This window comes from Hippopotamus amphibius, chromosome 5 (assembly GCF_030028045.1).
Source record: "Hippopotamus amphibius kiboko isolate mHipAmp2 chromosome 5, mHipAmp2.hap2, whole genome shotgun sequence".
Taxonomy (NCBI): domain Eukaryota; kingdom Metazoa; phylum Chordata; class Mammalia; order Artiodactyla; family Hippopotamidae; genus Hippopotamus; species Hippopotamus amphibius.
In genome coordinates this window covers 128,336,664-128,358,865 of record NC_080190.1, presented here as the reverse complement: position 1 = coordinate 128,358,865, position 22,202 = coordinate 128,336,664, and the positions used below count along the sequence as shown (strand labels likewise).

The 22,202-nt window shown below is 43.1% G+C and overlaps 1 protein-coding gene across 1 annotated transcript in view; it reads right to left on the bottom strand.

The window, feature by feature from the left end:
* The window catches only part of ST18 (ST18 C2H2C-type zinc finger transcription factor), a 92,264-nt gene that overhangs the window by 7,338 nt on the left and 62,724 nt on the right, over positions 1-22,202 (bottom strand). Inside the window, exons 15-20 of the mRNA XM_057736998.1 lie at positions 14,508-14,623; positions 9,750-9,812; positions 8,920-8,988; positions 6,180-6,242; positions 5,996-6,076; positions 4,874-5,095 (exon numbers count right to left, since the gene is read on the bottom strand). Coding sequence (XP_057592981.1) covers positions 4,874-5,095; positions 5,996-6,076; positions 6,180-6,242; positions 8,920-8,988; positions 9,750-9,812; positions 14,508-14,623 — 614 coding nt within the window. The remainder of the gene's footprint in view (positions 1-4,873; positions 5,096-5,995; positions 6,077-6,179; positions 6,243-8,919; positions 8,989-9,749; positions 9,813-14,507; positions 14,624-22,202) is intronic.

The following is a 22,202-nucleotide window of genomic DNA, read 5'->3' as shown; positions in this document are numbered from 1 at the left end:
TTAATTAATTTTGTTAAAATGTTACTATTTTGCATTCGTGTAACGGCCTTTTTTTTTTAATTAATTAATTAATTTATTATTTTTTTGGGGGTACACCAAGTTCAATCATCTGTTTTTATACACATATCCCCGTATTCCCTCCCTCCCTTGACTCCCCCCCACCCTCCCTCGAGTCCCCCCCACCCTCCCCGTCCCAGTCCTCTAAGGCATCTTCCATCCTCGAGTTGAACTCCCTTTGTTATACAACAACTTCCCACTGGCTATCTATTTTACAGTCGGTAGTATATATATGTCTGTGCCTTTTTTTTTTAAAGTAGTGATTACTTTACTGTAAATATAAAACTGTACATATATATTTTGAGTAAAATTTGTTCCAAATTAGTCAAAATTCCATGAATAATGAAGGCAGAATCTGGATCTTCCTGTCTTTATACACCGTGTCATCTGATCTTTACAGAAAGACTCAAATTAACAAAAGCCCCAGATAATATCCGCCCCACCCACCCCCATGGTAAATTCAGTTTGGGTAGGGGAAAGTTTCAAATTTATTCTTTAACTTTTAAAACATCATTTGTCATTAAAATCTACCTGAAAGAAAAGAAAAAGAAGGGCTGTAGGTATATTTAGGTGCCCTCACCGCCCAGGCAGCATGCTCTCCTGCAGGTTGTTTATACGCTTTCCCTGAAGAGCTGCACCCTTCAGTCCTGCTTCTTCCTTATCATATCATCTGTTTTGTTTAAATTACACCAAAATGATAATGACAGCATCGAACAAAACTTGTTCCCTGTAGTACATGATGAGATCATTTTGTTGTTCTAAGCAGTCATTAATTCTTTTGCCATTTGGTTATATTTTTGGAGGCACAATTTTTAAATAAAATTAAAAATTATCATAATCAGTCATTGAAAATATTTTTCCCACAGAAATTTAGTTACAATTCATGCATGAAATGATCATTTTCCATCCAAAGATTAGGACACTTGGCAGAATGAAAGAGAATATTTCTGAAGCAAAGCCCTTACTAAATGTTTGTAGAATGAATGTATTTTTAAAATAATTTTAAATTATTCTATATTAAGATTATATGAAATTAAACAATAGATGTGTAATATTACATATAAAAGGAAGGCTCTGTGGTTTGCCAAGGTTTGATAAATTATGAAATATTTTACATAAGAAAAGAAAATAATGGAAAAGCACAAACTGAACTTTGCACCTGATTTTTCTATTTGGAAGCTGCTCGTTGTAAAGAGTGGCCTATATAAGCTGCATTGCTTTTTTTTTTCCCGGAAAGTTTGCACACGTCTATCTTGTTTTATGTCACATATCATCTTCTGAGAAAATGGTCACAAACAGGATTAATGTTTAGCTGGTAAACTGGATTTTAAAAATGGCGCGCAGGAGGTCTGTGACAAGATGGATGTTAATACCTCCCAAGAACCTCTCTGACTCCCCCCTCAAGGATCTGCGTTGTTCAGACAACATGGGGTGAGTGTCCAGGGGTTGTGGGGCTTCGCCGACCTCTCACAACCACGGAACTTAGAACAGAGTACAGTTAGTGATGGAAGTGAGGCTTTAGTCTAAAAAAAGCCACTGGGTGTTTTGTACCTCCCAATGTAGTTAGTTATACCTTCCAGAATATAAAACAAATCCTAAATTTAAGAAAATTGGGGCAGGAAAATATTTTAAAAGTCCCCTTTCCTTTTGAGGATGCCACGTCCTCCACAAGTCTCAGTCTCGCTGCTCAGGAAAAGGGGTAGCCCTCACCTACCCATTGACGGGCCTCAACTTTGGGGTTTGGGATCCGTATTGTAAAGGCGGGAAAAACATGCTTTGTACGGCTTGGACCAAATTCACAACGCTATGAAGGCACACGAAGGCAAGTTTAAACTATATCTTCATCTGCCCTGTTGCAGTAAAAGAGTGGTGAAAATCTGTGTGGTGGATGTCACTGCCACACATGGTGTGGCACTAAATGAGTTCTATCAGTCACAGGAATTCTGGTTTTAAAGCTGCAAACATCCATAATGATGCGTGTGTGTATTTAATATAATATCCTTTGTCTTCTCAGCTGCTATTCTTTCATGGGGGAAGTTGGTAACACGAAGTCTTAAAGGTTTTAAAGTAATTAGTACATAAACAAAATGCTGACATAATGCACAGGTAATCGTTCTCAGCCATCCTCTAAGGTAAATTTTATAGTTATTGCTGAATCTTAAATGGGAAAAGTTACAGAACTTGCTTTAGAGGATGGCTGAGGAAAGTCTGCAGGAGTGCTTGGTGGTTGGGAGGAGCCAGGAAACGCCAGGGATGGGCTGGTACCCAGCTCGGGAGTGGGGCTCCAGGGTCCTGATGCTGTGAGTTGTGCGGCGGGTGGGGGAATCCCTGAACTTTCCTGCTCTCTGATTCTTCTCTCAATGGAGGGTCACCTCAGTCCCTGTAGCTCACAGGGTTTGTAAGCGTTTAAAGGGATAAGCCGCATGAGCAACTTAGAGCAGGCTCTCTGTGGGACAGAGCAGCCTGAAGAGCAGTGCTGGGAAGAACAGAACTGCCTCAGGAAACACAGGACAGGTAATTGTGTATCGTAGGTCAGAACGTGCAATTCCAGCAGAATTCATTCCTGCTTTAATGAATTATTGCATATCTACACATTCATTAATATAACTGCACAAAAGGGAAAGGAAATGGTCTGTCGAACACGTATTATATGCCAGGGAATAAGCTAGACATTTTACTATACTTGTTGAAATCCTATATGTCGTAAGGAAAAGCATTCCACCTCAAAGAGAATACCCCAGGTTAAATTTGGGCTCTTAAATGCTTTGAGTAGCAAGAGTGAAAAACAGTGAAATCTGAATTATTCATTTTTCTAAACTCTTTGTTTTTCTTCTCCTAGAAAATATCTCTGCATTAATACTGTAGCCTATATTTTTTGAACTCATAATTTCCTTTTCCTATTATGAAATAGTATGTATGAAATAGTATGAAATAGTATGTATGTATGTGTATTTGCAGATGAAAGGACACCTCGAGGGGGATACCTTGAACTTACCTTCAAACACAGACCACACTTTGAAGCCCCACTAGCCCCGCAGCAAGAGCTGTTCCCTGTCCCCCAGAGACAGCCATTAGCTCCAACTGTAGACGAATAATTACCTAGCTTTTTTAAAATGTGATTTTGCTACATGTGTTTTCACTTTGTGGAAAGGGAATCACAAACACACATACCCCCTGGCACTTCGTCCCACTCAGCACCTGCTCCAAACCCGCCCCGGTGCCTTCGCGTCCACACGGCGCGGCAGCCCCGCACGTGGAACCCGTGCTGTTCCCTGCACTGCGGGGGCCACGGTGGCGGGGGCGGGGGGGGGGGGTGGTCCCCAGCCTGGAGCTGGGGAATAGGCCTCCCGGGACACGTCTGTCTCCGGCTCCGGGTGCAGGTGCGCCTCCGGGGCGGAGCCCCGCCACCGGGGCAGGACAGTAGGGCCCTCCCCTGCTCCCCTACAGCTGCGGCACCAGCATCTGACACGACACGGTTCTACCAACTCCTCTCCACCTCCAGCTCCGAGGGCCCCTGCACCCCCATCCTCACCAGGCCTTGGCACCCCATGTAAACTACTCCAGGGTTTGTCAAGAGAAATCTGCTGTTCCAGCTGAGGGAGGCTCTGGCCACAGCCCAGCATTAGCATTTCACCATCGACAGAGCGTGGATACACGGGGTCCGCGGTGAGGACGCAGCGCCCTGCGCAGCCGCGAAGCTCCACTGTGCTTCCTGAACAGGAAAAGATGCTGCAGACCAGGCGGAAAATGGCGGGCGCTACTGTGAAAGAGATCAGGCATCTGAGGCATGGAGAAGTAAACCACCTGAAGAGTTCAGGTTTTCTCCATAAGCAGGCATGGCTCTTGGAAAAACTTCATTTCCTGACACCATGGAGTGAGTGCACCTCGAAAATGGAACCAGCTTTTCTCTGTTTGCATCCCGTCGGTGAGCAGAGCGCCAGAACTCACTAAAGCCTCCTTAGATCTTAAATCTGCGTGGTGCACCGTGGGCCCCACAACCGGAAGGGCCCCACTCACCAGAGGTGTGTGCAGTGAATCTTGCAGCTCCTCTCCTTTTTTTTTTTTCCGGCCAAGCCTGCTTGGCTTCTGAGATCTTAGTTCCCCGACAAGGGATGGAACCCGCGCCCTCGGCAGTGAAAGCGTGGAGTCCTAACCCCTAGACCGCCAGGGAAGTCCCCTAGCTCCTCTCCCTGAGGTCGAATGTGGACAAAAACCTGGGCTAAGATCAGTGCTCTTGACAAAGGTCCTGGTTGAAATACATGCCACTCAGTCCTGAAGGACCTGAATCCTGTGAAGCTAGAAAATGTTTTCTACATCTCTCTTCTCCTCTGTGTACTCCGTGGTCACTGTGTCCTTTTGTTTCTGGCTGCTGGGGGTGAGTCACAGCTTCCCAGCTGCAAAATAACTGCCATTTGGTCTGAAATGGAGCCAGTTCGCGAGCGGAAGGGCGTGACATAAACACATAGAGTGAAAGTTCTCACACACACACAATGGAGGTGATCAGCTATCCCCACTTAGAAGTGAAGCAAGCTATTGAAAGACAGAACCATAAAAAAAGAAAGCAGCACAAACAATATTTTAGAATAAAAAAAACACAAGCACAGTTTCGAAATCACTTGACAACCGTGCAGTGAATTTCAGAAATAGAGAAAATAAATTTTCCATCCATCAAAGTGGTCAAATATCTATCCGGCAAGACTCATTGCTCGGACATCTACGGTGCTGTGATTACTGACCGTGAGAGAGTCTCTCCCCTCCCCCAGGCAATCCAGGTGACACGCGCCCTCAGCGGCCACACCGCAGGAAGCAAGCTTACCTCCTGTGGGTGACGAACACGTTGTTGACATGGCCCAGCCCGTTGCAGCCTGGCAAGGGGCAGTGGGGGAGTTCCTGTTTGTTCAGCTTCCAGGAGAGGGGGGCCCCATTCAGAGGGTTCTCCTTCTGTCTCTTGGCGGCCAGGGGACAGCCAGAAGCCGTGCGGTGGGACGTGTATTTACCCGATATGTGACCTTGGCCGTCACACCCTGTCACAGGGCATCTGGAGGGACACAACACAGATGTCAGCAGCTGGGAGAGAGGACTAGCCCGGGTGGAGCGCTGGGCTGAGTGAAGGAGAAGGCGGTGGTGAGTCCAAACCACACAGGAGGCAAGAGGGGAGATGACAGAGTTTGCCAGGTGCCTTCAACCAGGGAGACAGCAGGTGCTGGCAGTAAGGGTGGCCTGCAGCCTCCTGGCTAGGAAACTGTCATGCGTTACCTCCTGTGACCCTCACTGCACACCTCGTGGGCAGAGATGCTCTTAGCCTATTTCTAGAGCTTCTAGAGCTCGGGGCACCTGCCACCCAGTTTACAAAGAGTGGGGTCAAGTTTGTGACCACCCTTCTCAGCTCCAGAAACAACCAGGGAGCACCTTGTTACGGGTTATGTTGCCTCCAAAGACTGAGGGTCTAACATGTTAACTGCCTCGCCCTCATCACAGAACCCATCGTTCACAGAACGGGAATTTGGGTTCCCAAGTGTCTAAATATTGCATATGGTAGAGCAAGCATCTGTACCTTTCTACACCCACATCTGCATCTATCACCCAAGACGTGCAGCGTATTTCTCAGAGGAAGGAATTCACTTTGGGTAAAACTGTGCCTTAAGCAAAATGGAAGTTTCAGGGGAGTAGCTGTCATGTGTGCTGCACCAGGGCATGTCTCCAGGCTGCTTTCCTTTTAAAACCACTGGGAAAGGATGAAGCCCCCTTTTCCTTCTGCACTACCAGAGACCTGTGCAAGCACAGCTGGGGAGGGGGAGGTTTTCTGCAGCCTCCGGGCTCCCTGTGCTGCTCCCAGGGCCTCGCGATGAACAAGAGGCTCAGTTACGCCCAAAGTCCTGCCTGTGTGTCCCACCAGTGGCTTCTGCCCTGATGCCGCCACCTCAGCTGCTGCACTTACTTGAGTTCAGGGTCTTCTTTTTCTTCCTTCGTAGGGGTCACCTTGACACCGCCTTTCCTGGCACGAGGGCAGCCGGACAGGCTGAAACATGGACCCAACAAAGAACAAAACAGAACCATGTGATCTCACGGGCATGGCTGCCGCCGCTTTGAGTTCCATCTCTCGGGCCTGGGGTCGGTCCTACCTTCGGTGGGAGGCGTAGTTCCCGGTCACATGCCCCGAACCATCACAGCCTGGGGTGGGACACCTGGAAGACACAGAGCGGAGATGGGACCACAGGGGTGCAGGGTGGGGGGAGGTCACAACACATCACACAGAGTCAAGCAGTCAAACAAGATAAGCTGATTTTGTGGGACTCTTTTTGTTTGTACGTAACTGGTTTTTGGCTAAGAATCCATTTCTAAGGAAATGTTAAGGTGTGTAACTACCGGCCGATACTTGGTAGACACTGTATTTGCTGTTATGCTGCATCCTTTTTTCTTCTTTTTAAGCCTTTTTTTTTTTTTCATTGAAGTGTCATCGATTTCCAATGTTGTGTTAGTTTCAGGTGTACAACAGAGTGACTCAGTTTTGTGTCAGATTCTTTTCCCTTCTAGGTTATTACAAGATATTGAGTGTAGTTCCCTGTGCTACACAGTGGGTCCCTGTCGCTAAACCTTATTTTGGAAGGAACCTGAAATTTGACCCACAGCTTACTGCTGGGCTTCTGTCTACATCATGCAAAGTTCTTACCCTTTGCTTAAGAAAGAGTTTCCAAATTGTTTCTGTGCATAATTTATTTCCTTTGATTTGCCCCACCTCCATGATCATCCCTTACGTTCAGACGGACAACAGTGGTGGACGGGCAACCGGAGACCCGGCGGATTAATGCAGCTGCCAGAGAGCCTAAGACATCTGCACCTGATCTGTTCTGCCTCCCGGCCCACCTGAAAAGGTCTTTTGGAAACACTACCAATAACTCTGGCCGACAACCAGCCACCACACTTGGATTCAGGAGAGGGAAGGAGGAAGAAGACTCCAGCGCTGCTTTGGTTGCTAACGGGGAACAGGGTTCAAAATACACTTGAATGCAAAAACAGACAGACACTCACTCTTTTGTTGCCTTAAGAAACGCCAAGTACTAATAAAAGCACAGGGGCTGTCATAAAATGTTTGCTTTCCTGAAGGTTCTTGTAGACAAGGTCGATGTTATTATTTCACGTGTATGCCCACCCTGGTTCAGATTTCTACTCAAACAAGAGTTTGAGAAAGATGATAATCCAAAGAAGAGTATGAACATGTTCCTTTTCCTAAACTCTAACCCATGGAACTTTCGCGGAAATGTTTTATATTCAATCTTGAGGCAGAACATAGGGAGTGAATGCTTTTTTCAAAGGAAATATGAAATGCACGTACATCTCTTCAAGCTAACCAGAGACCCCTGCATTGATTCCCCAGTCAAACATTTAGAGATTTAATACATATTATATATTGTCAGAAAGGCTCAGATACTAGTCTTCTTCTATTAATATTTTTAGTAAAATAGTGGTTTACTAGCATATTGCAATTCTGGAAAAATCTGTGCCTAAAAACCTTGTTTTGAAATTCTCTCTGAATACCCAAACAAGAGGTCAATAAAATGTCTCTTTGTCTTCTTCATACAGAAAAACCAAAGATGTTACTTATTAGGTGGCTGTATAAAGCATGTAAATACTGAACATTGCTATAGAACCGCTCAGTCTACATGTTTTCAACGTATCATCAACATTTTTTTTCCTAGAAATTTTTTAGAGGAAATACTTAGGAAATACTGTTTTTACGATACAGCAATATAGAAGCTCAGAGCCACTGAGTAAGATTGAATAAGTATTGAAAAGAGTTTAAAAGTAAGATTGAGTAAGTATGCCTAACACTTCTCTCCTTTCAATCTGCTAATGAATCTCCACTTCACAGCCTACATTTCAAGCTAGAAAAACGGTGGCCAATAAAATGATTTCGAGAATCTACACTGACACAATCAATTGTACTTCCACTTTGAAAATGGGAAAAGTTGTTTATTTTATAGTTGCCTTTACTATTCATGGTACTAAAATTCTGAATTTTTATACCTGTTCAATATCACATCTTGATTCGTAAACTTTTTTTGGATAATTTTTAGACAAATTTTAAACAAGTTAAAAAGTGGAAATACTAACAAAATATTAAGAAGATATATTCTCTAACATTTTACCTGTAATTTAGATACCAAATGTTAATTCTACTATTTACATAAATATAATTTTATCAGCAGACTTAGTAACACTCATTTTCCCTAAAATATTATGTGCAAATACATTTTGTTAATTTTGTTCAATGTTATTTTTCATCTTTTCTAAATGTATGCCTCATTATATTTTTAAAGGGTATGAAATAGATTATAACTTTTTGTCTATATGTATTATAACAATACACAAAAATAACAAGTGAGAAGTCTGGGATAAAAGAAGATAATAGTAGGAAAAATAAAATCAATCAAGGAAAGTTAACATACGTGTGACTCTGAGATCCTGTTCACGCAGTGAAAATGAGCCACAGTTGTGTGTCACCCCCAAAAGGGAAAGGCAGTCATATGAGTCAGGATGCCCACAAGGTAAAGTACTGTGCAGTTTCCCTAAAGTCAGATGATGCACATGCTGGCCACGCCCTCCTAGGTCTGAGTAGCATATGCATTCCGAAGGTAACAGAGCAAAGGTGTTGTGTTGAACATTATTGCTTTTAAAAATATGTTTTGTAAGATACAGACCCCCAAAGTCAGCAAATTAACTAAACTAAGTTCCAGTGATTCAGTTTTAGTTGTTTGACTTTTTGGTGAGAGCGTGCGTGGATGGAATGTATTTAGGTGCCATCTGCCCCTGATTAGGGCCACCCTGGCTGGATGGGGGCAAGGAGGCCGGGTCCACACTTACTTGAGCTCCTGAGAGTTGGCCGCCATGAGGGATTTCAGGGTCTTATCCGCCAGAGGACATCCAGAAACACTGACGAGAGAGGAGAAAGCAAAAACAGAGGCACACACGCTGACACATGCAGGCCCGACTCACGGGCAGCCTGAGCTGGTGAACATACGTTCCATCCACCTCTAGGGCTTTGGGAAAGAGAACCAGGTCTGAACCCAGCTTTGCTGCTCTAGCCAGACGGGGCTTTGGGCACCTTGAATAATTGTCACAGACTCTGGTTTGCTATTTACCAAACCAGGGGCTTTAGCCCAGGGAGACCCCTGACTCCAGTGATGACTGACCCAGAGAACCCGCCCTCTGCATCCTGAGGGAAGGTGCTCAGAGGTTAGAGCCGTGCCCAGAAGGACAGAGAATCACATGGGTGACACGGGGTTGGGGGGGGGGAGATCGAGCATGGCCTCTGCACTGCTGTCCTTCTAATGCCTCACTGGCTGCCTGCCCAGCACGGAGGAAGCCCCCCGACACTGCTGTCCTGCCGGGGTTTCACTTGAGTCTTAAAGCTAGACAGGACCAAAGTCTGACACGAACTCTAGCTTCTCAGTTGTAGCCTGGACTATAGGATCAGAAAACCGTTTTTGACCAAAGAAGTATACTTTCTTTACAATATTAGTAAAAAGACTGAAGATTTAACTTAGCTTTATTTCTGAAAAACCAAGTGAACCAAAACCCCAGCTAACTCAGTCTCCAAGTCCCGATTGAGATAGCATCTTTCTAGAAGGTGTGAGGATAAGTCCTTAAGGAGGACAGTTGATGAACGCCTGACTGAGGAGGCGGGGAGCTACCTGCGATGGGACGCGTAGTTTCCCGTGACATGGCCGCTCCCGTCGCATCCTGGCGTTGGACAGCTGGGTCAATAAAAACAGAATCAGGGTCAGGTGCCTTCAGGGATGCATTTGCTCTGTCTGCCTGGGTACGAGGTAGCTTCTCTTTTCAAGACCAGTTAATACAGTGTGAGACGAGCAGCAGCTAATGAACTGAGGATGTAGGTTATATAAGGACCAGCAGGTGCACCTAGAGGACACTGGCATGATCCTGAGTTATTAGTTTCCAGCATCACATCAGCTCTGATTCAGATGATGTAGGAAAGTGATGCTAAAACACGTGTCCTGGTGATGGCTGTGAGTCAACAGTCAGTGGTGTTCTATTTCTTTGAAAATACGAGTTATAAAACGTAAATATTATAAACCATGCTTTATCATGAGAGCAGCTCTTATGTGTCAATTATATCACAGATTTCAGAAAGAAATTTTTGTGATTTGCTTTAAAAGAAAAAGATAACATAGTAACTTCATAAACATGTTAGAAACCACCTGAAAAAGATCTTTGGAAATACTACATAACGACTGAAATGTAAACTGACATTTTACATGGGAAAGTTACTGACAGCACAGAAATAGTTACTCAGTTTAGTTAATAAAGCTTGTGATCATTTTTGTCCAAAGTTTTGAACCCAGCAAAGACCATCAGGAGTTAACCACCTAAGCAGTAGGCTCTCCAGGCTGTCTGCCCAAGACCAGAGTCTGTCCCTGGCACGTCACTGATCTCAGAAGCTGGTTACATTCTGTGCATCTTACGTGTTTTAAAAATAATGAAAGAGGGTAGCTGTCCTGAGCAGTTCTATTGCCATGATTAACAGATTCCTTGGTTTCTCAGCCATTTATTTTCCTCTGACACTGCTTGAAAGTTGCTGGTTTGGGGTAAGCAGATCGACCCCTGCCCACTCAGTGGCCTCTGTGTTGGTGCCACTAATCAGGGAAATGTCAGCCACGTCACTCATGTCTTCTGATGCGTTAGGGACCCTGCCTGACATGAAGGCTCACCCACGTGTGCAGTACAGACTCTGTCCCCTTAAAGGGGCATTTGGGGACAGAGTGATGACATCCAAGATTTCTGAAATGTCACCTTCTCAGTAGTTTTCTTCCTGTGAGCTACTTCCCAATCATTCTCAGGTACTCTAAAGAAACTCTAAGAGTCAGAGCATCTCCATCTCTCGGAGAGATGCTTGATTTTCAGAGCCTGATCCAAGCTGGACCAACCTGCTCTGTGCCCACCACCTTCCTAGATGGAACGTCAGAAAGGAAAATGTGGAAGCTACAAATGTATGTAAACAAGTAAAGAAAAAAAAGAACAATGATTAACATCGGAGCTGAGTTATCTTGCAAGTGCCATCCACCTGCTAAAGGGAGACAGGATCTTTCCTGACCGTCACACAGCTGGAACATTCCAAGCTTGAGATGAGTTGTTAATGGCCTGGGAATCCCACTTTGGAAATACATCGCCACCTGGCGTGCCAAAACAGCACTGCATTTTTTTAAATTTTACTTCAAATTGCATTTCTATTTTTAAATTATTCTTGTTAATACTGCCAGGAGAGGCAAGGAAGTGTCAATGATCTTTAAACCAGATGCTTATAAATTACTTGGGAAGAATAATGATAAGTGTGCTTTTACATAGTGGCTAATTATTTTGTTTCAGCTTTGTGGTATAAAGAGGTCAAGGAAGAAAGCCAAGATTGAAGGGGTGATGCAGTGGGAAAAGCTTCTGTTTCGGATCCTGATGGCTGGTTTCATTTACAGATCTTCCTTGAGAAATCTTACACAATAACATGTGCGGATACCAGTTGGGTGACATATTCTGGGAAGATTTGTAAATGAAAGTATCACAGTTTAGAGAAAGGAAATGAGCTAGTTTCCTCAGTAAGCGGCGCTCAAACTCTAAGTTGATCAATGACATCAAAAGATCCTATTTTAGCCAAACAGTTTCTGGTAAGCAATTCAGGTGCATTTATCTGTTAGAAACATAAAACAAAGCACAATAAGGCCCGGGTGAAACTGTAAAGTGGTGAGATGTTTACAGGACCAGTGGATGACACAGGTGCGTGGAAGTACTTGGTACCCACCCAAGGGCTCACCTGTCCTGAAATGAGTGGAAACCATGAGGCCTCTAGAGAGTCAATTTCCTAGCAATTCATGATTATATTACAAAAATTATTCACCATTTTTGGAGCTCTTTCTCTTTGGACCAATGAGAAGTGCCCATTACAAAACAATCACACTCCTTTTCTCTGTCCAAAATGGTGACACAAGTTAATTATCAGTTTTTTACACTTCATTTAGCTTGGAATAACTCTGGAAATTTCCAAAATCTACCTTCAAAGGATAAACACTGGCCCTTTTTGAAGATATTTGCAATAATATGCAGAAACAAAATCCATACAAAGATTCTAGAAACCTGATCAGCGGCCCATCAGGGCATACGTACAGTGCCACCCCTGGTCACCTCCCAGAGGGTGCTCAGTGACACACAGCTCTGCTACGTGGGCCCCACATCATCAGGAAATGTCAGCCTCGTAAGAGAACATGACACCCCAGGCAGCACCGTCTGCCGATGAAATCCTTAAGGAATGCAGCATCTCCATTTATTTAAAAATCACTCAAGTGTGGCTAGGACGGACTGATGCTGGACTGGGGGTTTTCTGATTGACAGCTTCTGTGTGCAGGGCCTTTCACCGGGGAAATGAGAGGCCTTGCAGTGGTACCAGGTACCAGCACGTGGACTTGGGAGAAGGAACCTCAGTGGCAGGAAGAGCCTACCCTCCTGGGCCCCGCTCAGGGGAAGCAGGCAGCACAGATGCAGGTGCAGCTGAGCCTGTAAGTGCATTTGATGCAGATAAAAGTGGAAGGAAAAGAGGATCTGGGGTGGGGGGGTGGTGGGTAGGGGGGGATGGCGGCGAGCACCAGGGCTGGGGAGGGGGACCACAGCAGCAGGAAGGCCTTTTGGGCGGGCGACCCTCGGGGGAAGGGCTGGGGGAGAAGAGGATGGCCTGCAAGGATCCATGGGTAGAACATTCTGCTCAGGAGAAGGTGCTTAATCCGTTTCATTCAAAAAACGTAAATGTACTTTTATGTTAGGGGATTCAGAAGGGAGAGTACAGACGCCGATGCCTAGGTGGAAAGGTTACTCTTTACTAAAAACTCTCATTAACGGGCAGCCTTACACATACTTGTGTATGAATATACTTCAGTCATTTTCCTATGGAAAAGATGTCCCTGCATTTCACTCACTTACATTAAACACAAGCCCGCTGGGGCGTTGCTACCTGCTGAGGGTACAAATGCCCCAAAGCCACGGTTCCTGCCTTGTCTTTGCCTGAAAGACCTTCCTCTCCCTGCCACCCCCCCCCCCACCCCCAGTGTCCGTCCTGATGTCTCTACATCCCCTGCATGTGATGGAAGATGAGGAGGATGGACTCTGCCCTGGCAACGGCCCAGGTGAACCCACACCCGTAAGCAAGTTGTGGGAACCACACTCTTAACTCTAACACCCCATAGTCAGAGATCCTCAGAGTTAAAAAAGAATAAGGGTGTGTGAGCTGGGCCAAGGCCACAGTCCTAGTTAATGTCCCTCCTTGCATTTGGTGGCACATCCCCTACACCTGCACGCACCTCTGTGCACCCGAACTCTGACCCCCTACCCCCTTCCTTATGCCCAAGACCCACCTTCCTAGGATTTTTCCTGCCTTTTCTGCTTTAACCTCTTCGAACTTCCTGTGGCATCTGAAACCATCAAAGGCCTAGTGGGAGTTCTCTGAGGTCTTAGCTCCCACGACCATCACTTTCCTCCTCCCCCCCATCCCCCAGTGCCATCTCCATATTCTTTGTGGGAGTCTCTTTTCCTCTTAGGTCCCAGCAGGACGTGTGCCCTCAAAGTCTGGGATGGGCACTCTGTCCCCTTCTTTTTATACATCTTCCCTGGAGTCCCCATCTCCCAGGCCACACCTCATGATCTCACGTCTGCATCTCTAGTCAACATTTCAGATGATCTTCCTGACCCCAGATGGTCTCCATGCACACCTGGCCTCAGAAGAATTCTGCACAAGCTCTTCCTAAGACACCCCAGCACTAGCCCATTTTTCTGCTCAAACACCCTGTGGCTTGTTCATGTGAAACTTGAAACCAGGCCACCTTCTCAGGCCCTCATCCTGCTCTCCCTCTTTCCCCCTGTCTCCTGGTTCTGGGGCTCTGCTCAGGGCCTTCTGCTCTGGATGACCTGGCCTGACTCAGAACCCACTGCAGCCAGACTCATAGTTCCTGCCCTGTCCTTGCAACTTCAAAGTCACAGAACCCCTTGAGGATGTGATGAAAACCATGAACTCCCTTCCCAAATAACACTGTGCAGTAAGTTCTGTAAGTCTGTAGACTCCCTGAAGCCCTAACTTGGCTCCTCTGAGGTCAATGGACGTCGACTAAGACCTTCTGATCTGAACATAAACATTTCTCATCATTTTATATGATTTGGTTTTCAGTCAGACTTTTAATTCTCTTAGCTTGAGGTCATGTCATGCACATTTTTTTTTATAATCCTCTTAGTTCTAAGCATAGGTCTAGGTACATACAGACCATTTAACTACCGACTGGTTGAAACTGCCCTAAAACATTCGCAAAGTCAGCTCCATAAGCCAAAGCGTTACTTATTACTGAAGGGTTTGAACTGGAGTCTGTGTTCTAGAACCACAGCATAAGCTGTTCCACATCACTTACGTGATGAGTTCTTTCTTGAGATCTCTTGCGTGGAGCTTGGGTTTAGGGCTTGGTATGGAGGCCTCTCCAGGGAACTTCTTTTCCTCTAAATTTTCTAGAGAGCTCACTGGGTCTTTCTGGAAAAAAAAATACAGAAGCACACAAGACATTAGGAAACCCTGGAAAGACAACTGTATTGGAAGTCATCAGGGTCAAATTTGAGTTTTGACTTAAAGACTTCGATGACATTCCTCATTGGATTTGTACATAAAATAAGATAATGAGTATAAGGGTATATCTGGACTGCTGTGGACCTTTTTCCTCAGCAAAGAATGAGAAATTACAACTCATGGGCACACCTATAATTGTTCTCATTTTGGCAAATGTAACTACAGAGGTATTTCTTGAGCTATGTAAATAAGTTAACATTTTAATATATTTCAAGGTTTACAGTATAGCAAACATTTCCTAGAGAACATAGGAATAGTTCTTTACGTACACAGCCATCACTGGTAAAACAAAAGAAATATTGCAAAAAATGAATCACACAAATTTTTAAACAAAGAAAGAAGAAGTAAATTTAGGTTAATAGAATATCCTTTCTGATAGGCAAATAATTAAGATTTACATTATTTGTTTAAATATGTGGCCACTGAGTCCACAATATCTAGGTAACATTTAGTTAGATGTTTCTGGATAATTGTTTTCAGTCTCATATCACTTCCTGTCTTTCTTATGTTACTTCTTTTGCTAAGTTGGTATTTTGTAATGCTTTTATTCACTGGGTGGAATTTCATTTTGGATTATCACTAATTTTCATGGCCTTCTTTTAAGCTTAGTACTGATCCTGATTTCACAGGGAAATCTCATCAATCCTTTCCAATCATTTATTTACCATCTGATATATTACCTTACAGAAAACTAATGATGGGTTTACTCGATCACATAATTAGCTTACTTTTATCATTAAGCTTATATCTAGTAAATATGATACTTTCTGGATTTAATATTAAAATCAGATTAATATAAAAAAATGTATCTCCTAAATCTCAAAAGTATTGATCCATTTAAGGTGAGAAAACAATTTTGAGTTATTCAAGGAAAATCTCATTTAAATCAAATGGATATGAAATTGCAAGGGCAAGTACAATTATAATACTCCTGAGTCTACCCTCAAAATCAATGGAAAAACAAAATCCCTGGATTTTCTCAACCAAAGAAAAATTCTAAGCCTTGATCTCAGTCATAAAGGCAAACATAATTTCTTTCATTAACTACTTGGATAACAGTTCAGTTATTTTACATAAGACCACACAGTGATAAATAAATTGGCAAACTACTGCAAGTAACATTATCTTCAGACCAAATTAATAAAACCTGGTTTGGTCTAATTTCTTCTTTCATATTATTTTTAATACTGAGTATTCCATTTTATATTACTGATTAATGTTTGAAAAAGGAGCAGATAGTAATACACAACTGAAAAGTAATGAGAGATAGGGGTTTGATGACAGTTGTCCACTAAATTACAAAGAGAAGGGCTATTTAGTGCTGAGTCCGTGGCATTCATAGAAAATAGGTGAACGGTGATTATCCTTTTCACGTTTCACACTGTACATGCCTGAAGCGAAGCAATTCCTAATTATAAGACCTTAAACCTGATACACTACCACCCATTTCAATTGGAGCTACCTGGATTCAGCATAGGTGGCATTTTTCAGTATAATTTACAAACATCTTGGCCTTTTGAAAGTAGATACAAATGATAAATCCAATTTTGTCTCAATGTGGAACAGCCTTTGTTTTTCTGTTCTGATGCTGAATTTATCACAAAAGCGGCCAAAAAAAAGAGCTATTTTATTACTTTCTTTGTGATAAACAAGAGCAACGTGTCTCTAAGAAGGCATGTACTTTACAGACAAAGGTATAAAAGTCGTCAACTGTTGTTTGTTGAATCTGCACATTATGGAAGACAAGGGAATAAGGGATTTTGAAAGAAATGATCAATTATGAAAGTTTAACTTATTTGACTCAAATACATTCAAAATCAACGTTTGCAGAATATGTGGTATTTAACATAGCACAGAAATACGTGGTGATGTTTCAATAGCATAATTTTATTGGATATGACCTTTTAAATATTTTACAATTTCTTTTAAAAATTATGGACTCTTGGGTAGCAATTGCATTATGAAATAATTGTCTCCCCCCACCCCCTTTTTTTTGGTCAGCTTTCTACCTCTAGAAACTTGCAGGGACTTCCCTGGTGGCATAGTGGTTAAGAATCTGCCTGCCAATGCAGGGGACACGAGTTCGAGCCCTGGTCTGTGAAGATCCCACATGTCTCGGAACAACAAAGTCCATGAACCACAACTACTGAGCATGCACTCTAGAGCCTGCCAGCCACAACTACTGAGTCCTTGTGCCACAACTACTGAAGCCCATGCACCTAGAGTCCGTGCTCCACAACAAGAGAAGCCACCGCAATGAGAAGCCCACACACCACAACAAAGAGTAGCCCCGCTCGCCACAATTAGAGAAAGCTAATGCGCAGCAATGAAGATCCAATGCAGTCAATAAATAAATATATATAAAAAAAGAAACTTGCAGAGAGCATATATATTAAAATACAGGTCACCATCACTATAAGAATGCTTAATTTTGTTACAGAAGCGTTTTATGTTGGCTAAACTCCTCAATAGCACACCATAAAAATAGGTCAGCATCATTTGCCAGAATTTTTTCAACATTTAAAGTATCATTTTGAAAATAACAAATTTACATTGGGGATATGTATGAGAAACGGTGGCATACATATATGTGTGTGTTTAGAGAGTACATGGGTGAAGTGAAATTCCTTTAATGTACAGATAGAAGTTTACACAGATTTCAGTAAAGGCCAGAGCATAATGGGAACATGAGTAACAGATAATAGCATCTGGCACTTTTAACATCTGAAGCCCTGAAATCTTTGGAGAACTGAGAGTTGAATGAAACTGACAGCCCTAGTTATTTCTCAGCACTTTCCTTTAGAGATAGTTTGAGCTTTTTCCAGATTCAGGATTTTTTTTTTTTTTTTTAGGGGGCATCTGGACAGGCTATTTCACTGAGAGAGACAGACAATATTTTCTGAAAATTACCACCAAAATTAAGCAACTGTTGTGCATATGAACTAGATAACAATGAATTAGAAATAATCGCCCAGTTTCTGGTCATGGGTATGGGTGTGAGTGTCGTGTGGGTTGTGGCGAGGTGGGGGGTGGGGGAGGTGGGGGGGGGAGGTGGGATGTGGTGGGGTGGGGAGGTGGGAGCAGCCCACGTTCACAGAGCACCTTGGGGGCTCTGTGAACCACGGCAAGGGCAGCCAGGACCATGCCTCCCTGGTTTGTGTGTCACATCCTGTAACCGGGCTCAGGTCCTGCCGTCCTGAGAAGCACTGAGACCACTGTGGCCTCTGCCACACACACACCTGTCCAAGTACCATTTCTTCATTATTCTCTTTTTTCTTTCCTTTTTGCTTTTTCTCACTATTTTCTGGCTGTTTCCATTTTTGCACTTTTTTCTTTTCCTTTTCTCCATTTTCTCCCTTCTCCCTTTTCTTCATTTCAAGGAAGCCCAGGCCCATTAGTTAATTTCTAGATGACCAAAGAACAACAACTTTACCCTGTCAAGCCTCAGTTTTCTGCACGAGAAACTTTGATAATCACGCTGCTTTTCAGAATTGTTAGGATAACGAGACACTTTATAAAGATCCTTAATCTTTACTCTTACTCACCTTGGCCTCCCTCTGCTACCTGCACAACGAGGACACTGAATACTATCTACTTTTTCAAAATAATAACTATTGAGTCCACATTTCTCACTTCAGGATTCAGAACAGAATGTGAAAAATACTCTCTCGGTAAATTACCTTGGCACAGATGAAGGAACAAAGAACAAGGGTGAGAAACTATTCCAGGAGTGACAGGGGTTCAGCAGCTCCTGTGTGTGTCCCCAAATAAACAACCACCCACACTCAGACTGTGACAACAGGCATTAAGCTTAAGAAATATTTTGTCAACCGAAATCTAGTGCAAGCGTTTGGACTCCAAGAACTCAGTCGATGTCCCCAAGGTCCTCTTTGTTTTTCTCAGTAACATCGAATTTGCACATAGCTTGTTTATTCCAGAGGTCAGAATATTTAGGTGCAAACTGTAGCAGTGAGTCTGCACTATCAGACCTGAAGGAAGTGGGCCATTCTGAAAAGAGCAGAAATCTAATCTAAACAAACCTATCTTCCCCATGACTTTGCTGGTACATCAAACACTGTCACAGGTCCGTAAGCATCACACAAGAACATACTCCAGCCGAACCCACGAAGCTGCCTGGGTGAATCCACACATTTTTACAAAGAGAGAATATTTGTTATGAGACTTATTTTCTGGCGATTGGAGGGATAAGAAGTACATACAGCCAAGCAGATCCCTAAGGTACTCACAAGACCCCTAAGTGACAGGAGGGTCCCAGGATACAAGGGGTACCCTATAGATATTGCTTTGCACAAACTTCTAACTGATGTCAAATGACACAAGGACCCTAAAGGGGGAGAAAGAGCCCACTTTGCTTCGTTACTGTCGGGACTAGACTGGACGTCTGATGCTATGAGAACAGAAAGGAGATTTCTGGTGACCTTGGCAGGGTCGCAGGGGTGAGGATAGAAAGTCTAAGTCCCCTTCACATGGCACCGAGACTCCCCAACACGGGGGGTTTCATCCCAGCAGGATCACCCTAGAAAAGGGGTGCAGTCACGCTTCCTCTGTAAGGGACCATCCTCCATGCCACATGCCTTTGACGGGACCCCCACCTCCAGGTCTCGTAACTGGGGTGAGGTCCCCCCATGGGGAGTGGGACAGGCGGTGGCCCAGCTGGCAATCAGGAATCTCGTGGGCCAAGGGGTGTCCCCAGTCTTAGGAGCTGATGTGCACGGAGTGGGCTGAATCAACAAGCTTGCTCTGAAAAATACAATCTTCCAAGTCTGAACCAGGAAGAAATAGAAACTATGAACAGACAAATCACAAGTACAGAAATTGAGACCAGGGCCAAATGGCTTCACAGGTGAATTCTACCAAACATGTAGAGAAGAGCTAACAACTGTCCTTCTAAAACTTCCAAAATATAGCAGAAGGAGGAACACTCCCAAACTCATTCTATGAGGCCACCATCACCCTAATACCAAAACCAGGCAAAGATGTCACAAAAAAGAAAATTGCAGGCCAATATCACTGATGAATATAGATGCAAAAATCCTCAATAAAATACTAGCTAACAGAATCCAACAGCACATTAAAAAGATCATACCACGATCAAGTGGGGTTTATCCCTGGAATGCAAGGATTCTTCAATATACGCAAATCAATCAGTGTGATACATCACATCAACAAATTTAAGGATAAAAACCATATGATAATCTCAATAGACTCAGAAAAGGCTTTTGACAAAATTCAACATCCATTTATGATAAAAACTCTCCAGAAAATGGGCATAGAAGGAAATTACCTCAACATAATAGAAGACATATATGAGAAACCAAAAGCCAACATCATTCTAAATAGTGAAAAACTGAAAGCATTCCCTCTAAGAACAGGAACAAAACAAGGGTGCCCACTCTCACCATTATTATTCAACATAGTTTTGGAAGTTTTAGCCACAGCAATCAGAGAAGAAAATGAAATAAAAGGAATCCAAATTGGAAAAGAAGAAGTAAAATTGTCACTCTTTGCAGATGACATGATTATTATACATAGAAAATCCTAAAGACTCTACCAGAAAACTGCTAGCACTAATTGATGAGTTTAGTAAAGTAGCAGGATACAAAATTAATACACAGAAATCTCTTGCATTCCTATACACTAACAATGAAAAAGCAGAAAGAGAAATTAAGGAAACTCTCCCATTTACCATTGCAACAAAAAGAGTAAAATGTCTGGGAATAAACCTGCCTAAGGAGGCAAAAGACCTATATGCAGAAAACTATAAGACACTGATGAAAGACATCAAAGACGATACAAACAGATGGAGGGACATACCATGTTCTTGGATTGGAAGAATCAACATTGTGAAAATGACTGTACTACTCAAAGAAATTTACAGATTCAACACAATCCCTATCAAATTACCAATGGCATTTTTCACAGAAGTAGAACAAGAAATCTTACGCTTTGTATGGAAACTCAAAAGACCCCGAATAGCCAAAGCAATCTTGAGAAGGAAAGACGGAGTTGGTGGAATTAGGCTTCCTGACTTCAAACTATACTACAAGGCCACAGTGATCAAGACAGTATGGTACTGGCACAAAAATAGAAAGGAAGATCAATGGAACAGAATGGAGAACCCAAAGGTAAACCCAAGCACATGTGGGCACCTTATCTTTGACAAAGGAGGCAGGAATATACAATGGAAAAAATCCTCTTCAATAAGTGGTGCTAGGAAAATTGGACAGCAATTTGTAAAAGAATGAAATTAGAACACTTCCTAACACCATACACAAAAATAAACTCACAATGGATTAAAGACCTAAATGTAAGGCCAGACACTATAAAACTCCTAGAAGAAACCATAGGCAGAACACTCTATGACATACATCAAAGCAAGATCCTTTTTGACCCACCTCTTAGAATCATGGAAATAAAATCAAGAATAAACAAATGGGACCTAATGAAACTTAAAAGCTTTTGCACAGCGAAAGAAACCATAAGCAAGACAAGAAGACAACCCTCAGAATGGGAAAAAATACTTGCCAACGAAGCAATGGACAAAGTATTAATCTACAAAATATACAGGCAGCTCATGCAGCTTAACACCAAAAAAGCAAATAACCCAATCCACAAATGGACGGAAGACCTAAATAGACATTTCTCCAAAGAAGACATGCAGGTGGCCAACAAACGCATGAAAAGATGCTCAACATCACTAATCATTAGAGAAATGCAAGTCAAAGACACAAGGAGGTATCACCTCACACCAGTCAGAATGGCCATCATCAAAACATCTAGAAACAATAAATGTTGGAGAGGGTATGGAGGAAAGGGAACTCTCCTGCACTGTTGGTGGGAATGTAAGTTGGTACAGCCACTATGGAAAAGTTTGGAGGTTCCTTAAAAAACTAAAAATAGAACTCCCATATGATCCAGTAATCCCACTGCTAGGCATATACCCAGAGAAAACCATAATCCAAAAAGAAACATGTACTATAATGTTCATTGCAGCACTATTTACAATAGCCAGGACATGGAAGCAACCTGAATGCCCATCAACAGATGAATGGATAAAGAAGATGTGGCACATATATACAATGGAATATTACTCAGCCATAAAAAGGAATGAAATGGAGCTATATGTAATGAGGTGGATAGACCTAGAGACTGTCAAACAGAGTGAAGTAAGCCAGAAAGAGAAAAACAAATACCGTTATGCTAACTCATATAAACGGAATCTAAAAAAATGGTACTGATGAACCCAGTGACAGGGCAAGAATAAGGATGCAAATGCAGAGAATGGACTGGAGGACACAGAGTTTAGGGGTCAGGGGGCAAAGCGGAAGCTGGGATGAAGTGAGAGAGTAGCATAGACATATATACACTACCAACTGTAAAATAGCTAGCGGGAAGTTGCTGTATAACAAAGGGGATCAACTTGATGATGGGTGATGCCTTAGAGGGCGGGGACAGGGAGGGTGGG